The following is a 15,523-nucleotide window of genomic DNA, read 5'->3' as shown; positions in this document are numbered from 1 at the left end:
TTATCTTTGGAAATTAAAATTATATATAAAAAAATAGACTTCTAGAAATTAATTGCTATTTATTGATTTGTTTTTTTTTTTAGCTTATCCATTTATTTCCAATCAATAGGAATAGGGATATGTAAAACTCCTTTTTCAAGTTGCATGCATCAATTAAATTAACTTGAGTCTAGTCATTTCCCAATGATAAATAGTACGATGCAATGCAACAACCAAAATAATGAACTGTTTGCAATCAATAGGAATAGGAACCTGTTTGCACTTGTGCTTACCTAAACTTGCAAGATTAAGTGTGAATGAATATGCAGCTACAATGTGGAAGAAAAACACTTTCATATTTAGATTACCAAGATGGAAACTAATGAACTGTCTATTCCTTAAATTCTTGTTTCAATAAATCAAAGAATTCAGAATAGAGGTTGCGGCACCATGCCTCATTTTCTAACTTCTCAAAAATATTTGCAGCATGGAAGAATAATCACTTCAAGAAGATATGTATCCTCCAACATCTTAGTGTAATAAAGTCTGACACATATTCATTGCCACTGTTGAACTTAAGTTAAAATTTTAATGAACAAATCCAAAGAATGGTAAAGTATGAACATTCCATATCCATCATGACCAGAATCACAACAATATTTGTCAATTTCGATCATCCTTCATTAGGGTTGTAAATAAATCAAACGTTTGTGAACAAACTTGATGTTCGACTTGGTAAGAACTTGTTTATGTTCATTCAATATACACAAAATTGATTAAACAAACAAGCTTGAATACATATGTGTTCAACTCGTTAACGTCCATGAACAATATTTCACAACCCATATTTATTAATAAAATTCTTTTAAATATGCTAAATAAATAATAAAATAAATAAATAAATTTAAATTATCAAACTCAATAACCAATCAAACAATTAAAAGTTTCAAACAATCAAACATGTTTAAATTGAGAGCTCGATAATATCTAAATGAATCAAGCTCGAATCAAGCTCAAGTCAAGCTTGAATTGAGAGCTTAATAACATCTAAATAAATCAAGCTCAAGCCAAGTTTCAAACAAGCTCAAACTCATAAAAAATAAACCAAATCAAGGTTGAACACTCATTTCAAAAGCTTGGTTCATTTTAAGCTCGGCTCGATTACCTTATCAAACAAGCTTGAACATCCCAAAGCTCGGCTCGGCTTGTTTACAACCCTATCCTTCGCAGGCATCTTATAATTCCGAAAGAACAATTGGGTAGTCTAAATCTTATCATTTAAAAGACAGCATGCATGCAGAATTCAAGAATGACAAAGCATGATAGCACAATCATCACAAATTACAAGATCATATGTCCATTTAGAGACAGTTTTTGAAGTTTTAGCACAATATAACATCTCAAACATATAATTTGAAGTCTTAAGAGTTAAAACATTACAAAAGCAAACCACAACTACTGTTTTTATAGCATAAGAAAACCCTACTGACCGAATTATTTGTCCATCGTGCTTGTGCTTGGCACTCTTATCTTCGCTTGATTTCCTCCCACCATGCACATTTCAGAACCATCACTCCTCTGCTTTCTGTGTCAATCATGGTGCCTACGAGACTTCTTCCGTAATTTGGCTTTGTCACTACCGCCATCATCAGAATCATGATGCCCCCGTTTGTGATGGTGTCGGTGTCGTCTATCAGATTCATCTTCAGAGTCATCAGATTCATCCCTCTTCCGGTGGCTCTTGCTCCTCTTTTTATCCCTCCTACTCCTCTTGCTGTGCCTGTGCCTGTGCCCGTGCTTGTCCTCTTCCACATCATCGTCCGAGCCCCTACGTTTCCTCCTCTTCTGTGTCTTCTCGTCCTCTTCGTCACTATCAGATTCATCACTATCATCAGACCTCTTCCTCCTGCTCCGCTTCCCGGACCTCCCTCTGTGCCGATGGCTCACCTTCTCCCCTTTAGAATCATTCGCTCTCTGGCGGTCGGTGCTCTTCTTTGACTTTTTACCGAATCTTGCGGCAATGATCTTCTCAATCTCTGGATCCACATCAGAGTCCGAGCTGTCAGTCTCCTCTTCTTCGTCTTCATCGTCCTCCTCGCTGCTTTCCGGCTTGAGTCCGTTTGACTTCTTGATCTGCTCGAAGACAGCGGTAGCAGCAGCCTGGAGGGCGGCGTCGTTCTTGTCCTTGTCGGGATCCTTGGCGCTGAGGAAGTTGCGACACTGGAAGGTAAGATGGCCGACGCGGCCGCACTTCTTGCAGGCGCCACGGGCCTCGTTGGAGCCGGAACCGGTGACGCGTGCGAGGGCGAGGAGACCTTGGAAACTAGCGTAGGCGTTTTCCGAGGATGCCGCGGCGCCATCCTCTCCGGGGAGGGCGGATCCCTTGTCGGCGTCCTTGTTGGTGGGAGCGTAGGGATCGTAGCCGATCGCACTCTGCCAGATGCCGTGAGTCTGCAGGGCTGCGCTACTATGCACCCGGTTGTTCGCCGGCATGCGAACGCGGCCCGCCGTCGCCGGCATCTTGTTCGAAGAGGATTGGGGAGCCTAGGGTTTCTTCTTCGAGATTGGGGATTTCCGACGTTTGGGAAAGGGAATGGAATTGGATTGCGATTCGATTATATATATTGATATTCCTCTTATTTATTATATTCTTTTTTATCCCATCATATTTTTAATTTTTATTTCCATGTTCGTTGAATCGTATATTAGGAATTGGATATCCATCGCTATATCATAAAATATTACTATTTTTTATTTTTAAAATATATGAGTTGAAATATTAAATATTTAAAATTATGATTAAAATAATTTTTATCGACTAAGAGTTATTTCTATTCATAATTTTATTTTTTATCAAATTAAATTTAGTCAATAATTTTTATTTTTATTTTTAATTTTACTAATAATTTTTTATTTTTTATAGGTTAAATTTAAATTTGATTGTTTTTAATTTTTTACTCGTTAAAATTGGATTTGATAAAATAATTTATTTTTTATTGTTTGTTTGGTTTTTTTAATTAAAATTTCATTTATTTGTTTTAGATTTGATCAAGAATTTTTATTTTTTATAGATTAAAATTAAATTTGATTGTTTTTAATTGTCTATCATATTTGATAAATAATTTTAATTTTTAAGTTAGATTTGTTTGGTAATTTATTTTTAATTTTTATTAAAATTTAATTTAATTTTTATTAATAAAAAATTAATTTACTGATTAAAATTAAATTTGATTAATAAATAAAAAATATATATTGATTAGATAATTGTTTTTTCTTTTATAAAAATTATTTACATATTTAATATTCTACTTATTATTTCTTTATAAATTTTATTTTTATATTTTCTTTCTCGCTCCTCTATCATTACCATTATACCGTTATATTGTGCTTGGCTCCAAAAGTTATTATGCATATTTTTAAAATAATTTATTAGTTAAATATTTTTATTAAATAAATTTAATTGATAATTTATTAAAATTAATAAAATATAGTTTAATTTATGGAGCTTCCATAGATATATAGGATTTCGAAGAAGGATTTATTGTATATATATATACTATATCTATTATACACTATGGTTATTTTTTTTTAAAAAAAAATAGTAATTAAAATTATAGGATTGAATGGGGGGAGTGGGGGTGAATAGCACTCGTGATTTTTATTTTCGTTTCGGAAAACTATCGAGTAAAATATGCAATGGAAATAAATAAAACAATTGCAAACACACGAACACCAAGAGTTTTACTTGGTTCGAAACATGAGGCGACTCCTACTCCAAGGCCCACGCTCGTTGACTGTTTACTTTGAGCAATCACTATAAGCTCGGAAATATACAATTTTGATTTACAATATAAAGTAAAATGGAAATTATACCGACAATGAAAAATGGAGAGTTTGAAGTTTTAGGTCGTCCGTGTCGAATTACAGCTTTGTAGAATCGATCTTTGAGCAACACACGGAAGAAGGATTGCCAGTTTTCGTTGTTGTTCTTGTTGCTGGTCGAACCAGACATATATAGCCTGTTGAGGGCACCCTCAATCTCATTGAGGGTGCCTCCAATCCCCGAGTCAACCACGCATGGATAATCCCTGCTTCGTCGCTGCTTATCCTCCTGAAGGCGCCCTCCACCTAGCGTCCAGGGCGCCTCCAGCTCCATGGAGGGCGCCTTCCACCTAGTGTCCAGGGCGCCCTCTGCCATGCTACGCGGAGGTCTCCGGTAGTGCACCCGAGGCGCCTCCAAGCTTCATGGAGGGCACCTCGGGTACTGTTCATCCGAGGCTTTAAGGTTTTTTCACTCCCTGCAAGATGTGTTATTCCAAAATACCAAACATATCATGCAGAACAGAGTTTAGCATAATAAAATAAGATTAAGATAAATATTTGACAGTCACCGGACTGTCCGGTTCTGACTTCGAATTTCCATCCGGAAACCCTATGTCGAACCGACGTCTACTGTTCCCTCACCGTGGAACACGTCCTCACCTACTCCACTCAGGAGAGTTTACATGTTACCAGTTGATCCTCCAGACCAACTGGACTTTTGCTTAGCGTCGGAAGCTTCCGGTCTTCATGTTGGACGTCCGCTCCACGACCCGTCCAGTCTTCTACCCGGTTCGCGACACCAGGATTTCAACCTAGGGTTACCACCCCCTAGGATTTTGCCCGAAGCTCTCGACCCGCCAAGACTTTCCGCCTAGAGTTACCATCCCCTAGAACCTAGGGTTACCACCCCTTAGGGTTTTTCCTTTGCCTAACCGCGGCTAGGACTTTTCCTCACCTAGGGTTACCACCCCCTAGGGTTTTCCACCTGCCTAACCATAGTTAGGACTTTTGCCTGAGTACACTTAGGACTTTCCTGCAATCTCATTCAAACTCATTAGATAACAAAACAATTTAACTTTAGACCCTTTGAGCTTAAAATGAACAAAACCTTTGAAATGATTGTTCAAGCTTGACTTGATTTATTTTTTATGAGCTTGAGCTTAGTTCGTTTAAATGTTATCGAGTTCTCAAATCAAGGTTGGCTAGAGTTTGGTTCGTTTAGATGATATTGAACTTTCAATTCAAGGTTGTTTGATTGTTTGAAACTTTTAGTTGTTTAATTAGTTATTGAGCTTAATAATATAAACTTATTTATTTTATTGTTTATATCATATTGATAAAAGTTTTATTAATAAATATGCTTTGTGAACATTTTTCACGAACGTTATTCATGAATATTGTTCACGAACGTTAACGAGCTGAACATATATATGTTCAAACTTGTTTATTTAGTTTAACGAGCTATTCAATTTTATTTGTTTAATTTATCTTGTGTATATTAAATGAACATAAACAAGTTCTTACCAAGTTGAACACCAAATTTATTTACGAATACTTGATTTATTTACAACCCTACTCCCAACCACGATTTAAATTAGAAATCCAAGTCGACATTTAAAAAAACAATATTTCATCAAGATATTTTTTTTAAAAAAAAAAAATGATCACATATTGTTTAAAATATAGAACCAATCATATGATATTATGAAGTCAAAAAAGAGTTTGATAAAGTTTTCCAATTAATTAGAACGATAGAGTTTGATAACCATTTGTTAGTTCAGAAATATAAATATTGTAATAGGTCAATATAAAACATATAAAAGTTAGACTAGATTTATTGATTAATTTATATCTTAAATGTGTTGTCTGAATAGTCAAATAAAATAGGTAAACTTTATTTTTCCAAGATTTTAACGTGGCTCTTGAATTTACTAATTGTGTTGTAGCATTTATAATTCTGATAACAATTGCCAGTGATATTTTCCAGTGACGTGAAAGTCATAAAGCATACATTTCAAAACTTATTTCACAAAGATAATAGAACAAGAATTGCAGGTTTGCAATACCAAAAGAAAAAAAAAACAAAACAGTGAGGGAGGGCGGAATTAAATAAGTAAACCAGCCAAAGATTTCATGTAGCAAAAAAAAAAAAAAAAATGTAAAAAAGAAGGATCGAAATTACAAAGCACCGATCATGAGTCCATTATGTTGATAACTTTTGTTGCCTATAACATGCAAATTAGTTATCAACTACATTTGGATGCATCCCAGCCACCTCAATCCATCTCTTAAAAATAATTGCACCTTATTAATTTACATGTAAAAGAAATTTGATGTTTATGAAACTCCTTGTTGTGAAGTTTTTATTATTTGTGCTATGTATGTATTTTTAGAACATGAAATAAATACACTTTCACCAGAACATACGAACCTTATAAAGTACAATAACCTTATTTAAAAAATAATTAACAATTACTATAGTGTTGACATAATTCGTGCATATAAAAGGTTAAAATAGGCTTGTATAGAGAACAATAGAAGGATAAAATAAAAATATTAAATTGATATAACCTTGCATAGAGCTCAATGAAGGGATAAGATTCATGTCTTCATTCTCAAATGTGCCACTTATTGGATGAAGTCTCATTATAAAACAAAAGTCGGGGACAATAGAAATTGATAAAAAGCATGCACAAAGCAACAAGAGGCGTCAAGTAACTAATTGAGAACCCAAGTTCTCTTAGGACATGCTTACAAGGAGAGATTGGAGGAAATAAAACATGAAAGATATATAAATTTAGGTACACTTTGTCAAGAAAATAACTTTCATATCCTTCTCTTGATTTCTCTCTCCAATAAAATAACTTAACTTTCATAACTATGGACATGCCAATGTGGAACTACATTGAACATTCGTTTGGTAATTATGTAGAGTTATTCCTATTTACTCATAATACCATAAAATATTGTAAAATCCAGTGGTTTAAGGTTTTATTCTTAAGAAATAAAAGAAAAAACAGATTAGCAATTGGATTCAACAAAAACCATAATGGTTCTGTAAATGGTCCACAATAAAGTATGCATGACATTCTGTATCTGATAATTAACGCCCAGCAAGAAGCACCAAATTGTACTTTACTCGTTACAGAAAAAGGCAACTTTAAAGTTTTCTAAACAATTAGAACTATAGAAACGAAAGTCCTTCAGAATCTTTTGCGATGTATGCTGCACCAAAAACAAAATCAAACACCTCTAGATAAATAAGCTAAAAGGACTAATACTTTCTTTGTGAAATATAAGAAGAAAAGTTAATCCACCGTAACTGAACATGGAGTACAAAATGTCTTGACTTTGATCGCGTCACACAATAACCAAGGGAAGGTATGATAATCAAGAGATCCAATACAACGCAGTTCCAATATTGCATTTGAGGAAGCATAACAGTTTGATCTGGTACAGCGACCCCTAATAAAAGCTTCACGCAGAGCCATTTAATCCAGACCCAAAATCACGTCCATACCATGCAAAAATCAAAATTGGGAGAAAAGAGACAAGAAAAGCTAGACCTTTCAGATGACAAAACGAATAAACAAAAACACATGAAAAACTTCACTAAATCAGTGGTGGAAAAAAAAGCGCGGAATGGCCTTACCGCTGTCTCCGATCAGCAAAAGTTTGATCAAGTAGTCGTAATCGGCTCGTGCCCTAGCAGGCGGAGCAGCCATTGTATAACCGCCGATGGAGGGATCAACGATCTCCTCTATTAAGCCACCTCCACCACAGATCCCTCCCCTCCCCCCCCCCCCCCCCCCCCCCAGGAAGCAGGACCAAAACCCTAAAAGCATAAAACGGAAAAACCAAAAGGGGGGGAAAGAACGGGGCGCAAAAGCTAACGAGACTGATCAATCCGCCAATAGGAGGAAGAAGACGTTGATCTCAAGAGCTGGAGATATGAAGAAAAGTAGACCGACAGCGGTGTTGCTCTTCTGGCCGAGAAGGAGGCCGACAGCAGTGTCGCTCCTCTGGCCGTGGGAACGGCCGTCGAAGTAGGAGGCGAAGAGGAGCGAGAGAGCACCACCGAAGCTCTTTATTAACGTTGCGAAACTCCAATTCGCCCCCCTATAGTTTACCTTTTATCTTTACCTCCACAGATAACAAAACTTGTGTTCCACACATAAAGTTTGAAAAACATAAACAAATTGCACCTTTCTGACCCTATCAATGGAACAGTTTGCATTCGTTAAAAAGTTTAAAAATTAAATTTATCTTGTAGCGTGAATAACGAGATGACGAGCTGGTAGAGCATCGAGATCAATTTTTCTAAATATGAAATTTATCTAAAATTTTATATTTTATGTGAAAAAAATATTTATACTATATTTATTTTCTAAATTTATATTTCATAAATATATTTTTAAATTTAGTAAATAATTTTCATTCAATAAATATTAAAATATTATTTAATTTGGAAGAGATAAAAAAATAAAAAATAGATTGAATAATGAAAATAGATATTAAGGAAAGTGAAAAATAATAAAAAAATAGAAGAGAGAAGAGAGAAGAAAATAATAAAAAGAAAAGAGAAGATAATAAAAATTTTAAGATAGTTGATATAGTGTGTAAACAAAAGTGATTGTATGTAGACATCACCAGTAACAAAATCTCCCCACAATACTCACAAGTGAAAGTTCTATGTTCTACTATACATTGTAGCCTTAGGCGTCGATTGTCAAATTGACTAGAGGTGATTGGGATATGTCGGGAATTGATCTCTTATCTTATTGTAGTAAGTCATGCCACCTTCTAGTCAACTGGGCATCCCGTGGGGACCTGTGTTCAAAATACATGATCAAAGTAGAGATGGTTGAAAAAAAAATAAAAGATGTTCACTGATGGTATCATTTTTCACCGACTCAAGTTCTTTCCTGTAGGACCAGATCGTGCAATAGAGGAGAGGGTGCATTTAAAAAATTTTCTTTTCTTTTGAAAACAAATCAAAGTGGAGCGAAAAAATACAATACAAAATAAGACAAAAGAATTTACTTGGTTCACAATTTAGCAATTGTTACTCCAAGGCCTACTATCTCTTGGATCATTTTTGGTTAGGTAATAACACTAATCTTCTCCTTACCAGAATCTCTCGGAGACATAGAAAACCTCATACAATAATATAGAGAATAATACAAAATTATTTTCTATTACAAATGAAATATGCACTAATAAATGTTACCAACAACTCGAATAGATTGAAACTCGACGTAGGTTGTTAGTAGTCGATGAAGCATGAATGGACAAAGCCTTATCGTAGAGCGAAACAAGGAGTTTGAGAGACTTGATTGAATTATATTTCAGAGCCTTGGATCCCAAGGCTTCTTTTATATTCTTCATTTGGTTGACTGAAAACTCATTCTAAACCTTCTATTAGGTAATTGGACTTTGATCTTTCCTTGCTTACTCTGATCTGATCAAATCAATCTCACGAAATCTGTTTGTCCAGTTGGCTGAACACCTATCCAGGCGATTGGACTCCATAATTTTCTTTACTATTTGATCTAATCTCATCCGATCTGTTCTTTCCATATTGTTAGATTGAGACGCACGTGGGGGGAGGTGAATCAGGTGATTTTAAAAAATTCGTCCTTTTCATTTTAAAACAAGAGTATGCAGCGGAAACAGAAATAGATAGAAATGAAAAAAGGCACGAACACAAGGATTTATTTGGCTCGGAGCCTTCAGCGACTCCTACTCCAAGACCCAGGACCCGTGGACCTATCGATGGGTAATCCACTAATTATCTCTTCCAGAATCGTCGGAAGAGGAGATTGAGTACAAAAAGAATTAGAGAAGTGTAACACGCTACACTTCTCGTCTGTAGAAATTAAGTACAGTAATTAATTTAGTTACCAAACATTGTTTGTAGCTGGTCGGCTTAGCATTTAGGCGGGTTCTCAGCAACAATTGGGCTTAGGAGAGTTGTAGTAGGGCAACAACAGTAAGCCGGAGCAATCGGAAAGCCGATCAGATGCTTAGAAGCTCGTATAGACAATGATATCAAAGCCTCGGGCAAGAAACCCTTTTATTGAGCATGGAAGGTGCTTTCCATAGCCTTGAAGGCTCTTCCAATGTAAGACATCTGATCCTAAATAACTCGCTCCTTATCTGCGACGAAGTCTTAAAATTTCATCCTGCCGAAGGTTCCTTCCATAGAACTAAAAGGCGTCTTCCATGAACAGTGCAGAAGGGTGTCTTCCATGAACAGTGCAGAAGGCGCTTTCCATACTATGGACGTCTCAGGCACTGTTCATCCAAGGTATTTTTTGCTCCTTTTGTCCTGCAAAAAATATTAGTCCAATAACCTGCAAGACAATATTAGCACAATAATAATGAGCAATAATTAGATCCTGTCTCTACAAGACCAGGATCAAAGCCTCAATTTAAGTTTTTAAAATGGACTTAAATTGGACCGATGTCTACTGTTCCTTCGAATTGGGATGTGTCCTCACTTAGTCACTCTCCTCCAGTGACTTACCTCTACTTACTAGGTGTAGAGTTACCTTTCAGAATCAAATATCCAGACTTCAGGAATCAAACATCCTGATCTATTGGAATTGTACATCCGGTCTTCTCCAATTGGAAATCGTACATCTCGACCTACCAGAATCGTACATCCGGTCTTCTCCAATAGGAAATCACACATTCCGGCCCTTGCTAAAATCCCACATCCGAACTTCAACCTTTCGAGAATCGAACATCCCGATTACCATAATCATACATCCGCTCTTCAACCAATTAGGAATCAAATATCCTGATTAGGGTTAGTCAACCCTTCACACTCGGTAACAAGGTTAGATTATAATACGTCTAACTTTAACCTATTTGTCATTCATCAAAACTCAGGTTTGACCATTGGTGCTGACTGCATCAACAATCTCTTCGTTCTTGATGTAATGACAACCTTGGTTAAAGTTAGAAGAATAATAAAAAATGAATAGTAATAAAAATTAAGCAAGTTCTGTTCTATTCTCTCGAGCATTTTAGGGTTAAGGTTTTCAAGTTTTTAGTTTTTCTTACTTTAACCCTTACCCTCCTCCTTTGACATTTATCAAAAAAAATACAAGTATACCAAGGAATTGAGACACACAATAAACGTTTCAAAATAAGCATAAAAACTTGCAAGTTTATTGTAGGGAGGAGGTTAGAGTTTTAAAACAATTTTCACTAAACTTTGAAAGATTTTCAAAATTATAACATGTTTTGAAAGTTAACAAAAGCTATAATAGGTTTTGTAAAATTTCTAATTAAGTTTTTTCAACAATTTCTAAGTAAAAATTTCGAAGGATTTAAAAATATTCTGAAAATCTTTTAACCAAGGATTGAGAAATATTTTTAATTTAGAAATATTTTGAAAATACTTTAAACCAGAGTTTTTAACTTAGAAATATTTTTAAAATACTTTAAATAAGAGTTTTTAACTTAAAAATATTTTCAAAAGCTTCAAAGGAATATTGTCAGTTATTTTGAGAAAAAAAATTTAAGTAAAGATTTCCAAAATAATTTTCAAAATAGTTTTTAAAATAGTTTTCAAACACAGTTTTTAATTTAAAAAATATAATTTTTAGGAAGTTTCAAAATATATTTTTGAAATCATTTTTTCAAATATCCTCATCCTGAACTTGATATTATTTAAGAAAAATATTCATCTAGAAATTATCCTTAAATGTCTAACCGTTTATTACTAACTGTCTATCAGAAGATAGCAATATTCACTTGGTTAGTCGAGTTACGTAAATGTATCTAATTAGTATTTGATTAAGATGAATTACTTAACATGATCATTATAATTTTAGTATTTTTTACCTAGACTTATGTTGATGCACTGATATAAGTATCTTAAGTCGAGGTAATTTGCCTACACATTTCACGTCATTCTAAGTTTATAAATGCACAATCAAGATAGACCTAGTGTGTTTGTGAGATGTTTAATTTCTAGATTTATAGGAACATGCTTTATAAGAATTTGATCTAGTCTAGGATAAAAAATCATTTGAAATTCTAAGAAAATAGGAATCTTTTAAAAATATAAGGAAAGAATTTTCCCTAGAATTTGCAAACCATTTAAAAATAGTAGTCCTAGTTTAAGAGGATTATCCAAATAAAGTGGTAAAAAGTAGTTAACTATATAGATCAAGTCAACCAGATATACAATATATAATAGTGTACTAAAAACACTCAGGCTTGGTCATCATCAGTCGGAGGAGGTAGGGGTTGCTTAGGTGTTCGGAAAGCCCAAAGAATCTATCAAAATTTGGTCGTCATCTCCTCCCAGAGAGAGGAGAATCTAGTGGTCATCTCTCCTCAAATAGTGTTGAATCCGTCTGAGACCGACTACTGGATCTGAGCAGAAGACTCCTCAAGTTGAGCAAGTTGATCCTCGATGGATTATGAAGTCAAGGGTTGAGTCGAGGTCGAGGGTTGGGTCGGAGTTAGAGGATGTCCAAAGAGCTCCTCAGCTGTAAATGTCGATAAATCCTCTCCCTCGACCAGAATGATGGGTGGAAAGTTATCCTCGACCTCGCCTAGAGCGTCTAGCTGCAGTCGCACTCTCCAACCTAGTCCCCCCTGAGTAGTCATGTCTATATGCACTAATGCAAGCTGACACTGACCAATTTCGTCATACACACTAAGGGGAGTGGACGTACCCCAGGTCATATCTACCCCTATGGTCAAAAATATGTATGTCAAAATGTGACAATAGGGCATATGAACCTGCCTCCTAGTGATGAGACTAGATGCATGGATGATATTCTGAAACATGTGCAATGCAATATTGATGTCTTGGCGTTGGCATTGTGCATATAAGAAGAAAAAGTGGGAGGGTCGCATCATCGCAACGTCACGAGGTGTGATCGGCAAAATACAGGTGGTCAGGACTGATACAGGATATAGTCCTGTACCCTAAAGGGGAGTGACCTACAGTCAGTCACAGTAGGTAGTCTCTCCTCCCCAAAAAAATATATATGGATAGTATCCAATGTAACATGAGAGTAGGGTTCACCAAATGGTAAATCCCTACTATGATAACATAAAATAGGAAGGTAAACTTCCTAAGTCCTAGGCTATCATACAAAAGAATGGGGGAGAAGCTAAAGTCCTTCCCACCAACTCTAATGGAGTATGTCAGATCGTCGATCTTAACTAGGTTATTATAAAAATGTGCACACAAGTCTAGGTTTACTAAATGACTACAATAAACTAGCCTATCTAACTGGTAATAATCAACGACCTCTATGACAGGGGCACAGTGAAGAATAACCTACTCAAAAACTTGGATTTAAGTGGAATATATGAATATTTTATGAAATCTAATCTAAGTTGCTCATTAGGAAATTTAGCATCAGTAGAGGGGATGCTACTGGAACTAGGTTGTGACGAAATAATATTACATCATTTCCTAAAATAATTTATACATGCAAATATTCACATAACGACATATAGATAACCAAAACTAACTAAATAGTTGAGTTAGAGTGTACCGAGGAGGCATTGTTGAGGTTTGGAAGGAAAAAAAATGGAGAAAGAGTGGAAATCATCCGCGGGAAGGCACCTTGTTGTGAGTAAAATCATGAATAGAGCAAAGTTCTGTTCGCTATAAAAAGTTGGATTGGAGATGCCTTCAGCCTGTATGAAGGCGCCTTCCATGCGTTATGGAGGGCGCCTTCAACCGACAGAAGACGCCTTTAGTTGGTTAGGGTAGAATTTTTTCAGCCCTTTCGATGGTACCTCCGATTGTATCGGAGGCGCCTTATGTGGCTGTAATCATAATTTTGAATTTAATTTAAATTTAATTAACTTGAATTTAAATCTAAATTTAATTAACATGAATTAAATTAATTTGAATTTGAATTGAATTAATTTAATTTTGATTTTGAATTAGATTTGATTAATTTGAATTAGATTTAATTAATTTAAATTTAATTTTAAATTTGAATTTGTTTTAATTAATTCAAATTTGATTTAAATTTGATTTAATTAATTTGAATTAGATTTTAAATTTGAATTTGATTCAAATAATTTATTAAATTCTTATTCATCTTACATAATCTATATTTTCAATCAGGAAATCATATAATTTTATGAAATGAGTTAAGTTAAATTTCTAACCCACTAGGTCTTTCTGATGCCTAATATCTAGTCTCCTTGATGTTGGTGCTGGAAGGACTAGCTAATCAAATCTACATTTTGATATTGACAAAGGTTCAAAGTTAGGTCTTATTATTATTCTAATGAACTTGACTAAATGTGCAAGAAAGTCCAAGTTAAGTTTGCGTAAAAAAGTCCTTGTCAAGTGGACTGGGCAAAGAAGTTTTGGTTGAGTGGACTGAATAGAAGACTTGACAGATTAAGGACATCGTGCAGAAGTCTTAGGGGTCGAGGACACTAGGTGAGAAGCCCTGAAGTCAAGGACACTAGACAGAAGTCTAGATGGATCGAGGACCGGACATCTAGCAGGAAGTCCCAAAGGTCAAGATCGGATACTGAGTAAAAGTCCAAATAGGTCTGGAGGACTGGATGTTTGGAAAATAGGTAATCTCTGTTGGAGCAATCTAGGTGCCCTAGGTTTTGATGTTTGGACAAAGGTTTAAGTTAGACTTATTGTTGTATTTTATATGCATTGTGAGTGTGCAAGATACAGGTACAATAAGGAAAGTCCAAGTGTAATCTTGGCAGAGGAGAAAAGTCCAAGGATGAGTCTTGACGGTGTAAGTCCAAGTATGTAGTTTTGGCAGCGTAAGTCCAAGTGTGACTTGACAATGGATGAAGTCCCGGAGGTGAGGAGCCTCTTGGCAAAGAAAGACCCGACAATAAGGACAAGGTCGAAGGAAGCTCCAGAAGGCAAGACATGAAGGATGGGGAGACATCCGAGGGATGCGAGGCTGATGGAGGAGGCTAGAAGGCTAGGTCTAGGTTGGTCGGGCGAGGACGAGTGCTGAGTGATTGTACTCGAGGCGAAATCTTATGGTTTTAGGTTTCAACGTAGCAGTACTGTAGCGACACTGTAGCAGTACTGTAGTGATATTGTAGAAACATTGATGTGACACTGTAGCAGCACTGTAGCAGTCGACTGGTAGTCGACTGTTGGGTAACGGTCAGCTTCACTTAAAGGACCAGTCGACTGGTGCATACACCAGTCGACTGGTAGCGGGAAAACAGCTTAGTGTTTTCCTCTCGAGTTCTATTTAATAGAGCTCGGGGTGCTTGGGCATGGTTGACAAAATAGACTTGGTTAAAACCTATTAGAGTCTCCTAAGCCTTTGTGTGATCGGTGTGCTTGTATTCAAGTGTTTGTGGCGAGGTTTCTCCACTGACAAGGAGCTTGAGCTAGCCGAAGGTTTTCCGGGGAGTCATCCACCGACGGATCGGGATCATCCACCTTACGGACAGCCGTGGAGTAGGAGCTTTATCTCCGAACCACGTTAAATCAACGTGTTAGGTTTACTTTCTCTTATTAGTATTTGTTTTTGTATTTCCGCTGTGCACTAACGAATACGTAGGAAGCGATCGATTTGGGTGGCACCCTATTCCCCCCCCCCCCCCTTTCTAGCTACATTTCGGTCCCAACAATCTCTCCTTAGAGGAGTGGATGAGGATGCATTTCCCAAGAGAGAATAGTAGGTGCTAGTCAAACCTAGGGTTTCACCGAAGATCGAAAAATCAAGACCAG

General features: G+C 35.9%; 1 protein-coding gene across 1 annotated transcript; it reads right to left on the bottom strand.

Annotated features, from left to right (window-relative positions):
* Window positions 1-1,313: 1,313 nt before the first annotated feature.
* Window positions 1,314-2,590, bottom strand: LOC122055279 (CAX-interacting protein 4-like). The gene has a single exon (XM_042616645.1). It carries the CDS (start codon window positions 2,497-2,499, stop codon window positions 1,570-1,572), a length of 930 nt encoding a protein of 309 aa, XP_042472579.1. The 5' UTR covers window positions 2,500-2,590; the 3' UTR covers window positions 1,314-1,569.
* Between the last annotated feature and the right edge of the window lie 12,933 nt (window positions 2,591-15,523).

This window comes from Zingiber officinale, chromosome 3B (genome assembly GCF_018446385.1).
Source record: "Zingiber officinale cultivar Zhangliang chromosome 3B, Zo_v1.1, whole genome shotgun sequence".
NCBI lineage: Eukaryota > Viridiplantae > Streptophyta > Magnoliopsida > Zingiberales > Zingiberaceae > Zingiber > Zingiber officinale.
Note: the sequence above shows the minus strand (reverse complement) of the source record. Positions and strands in the feature narration are given on the sequence as shown.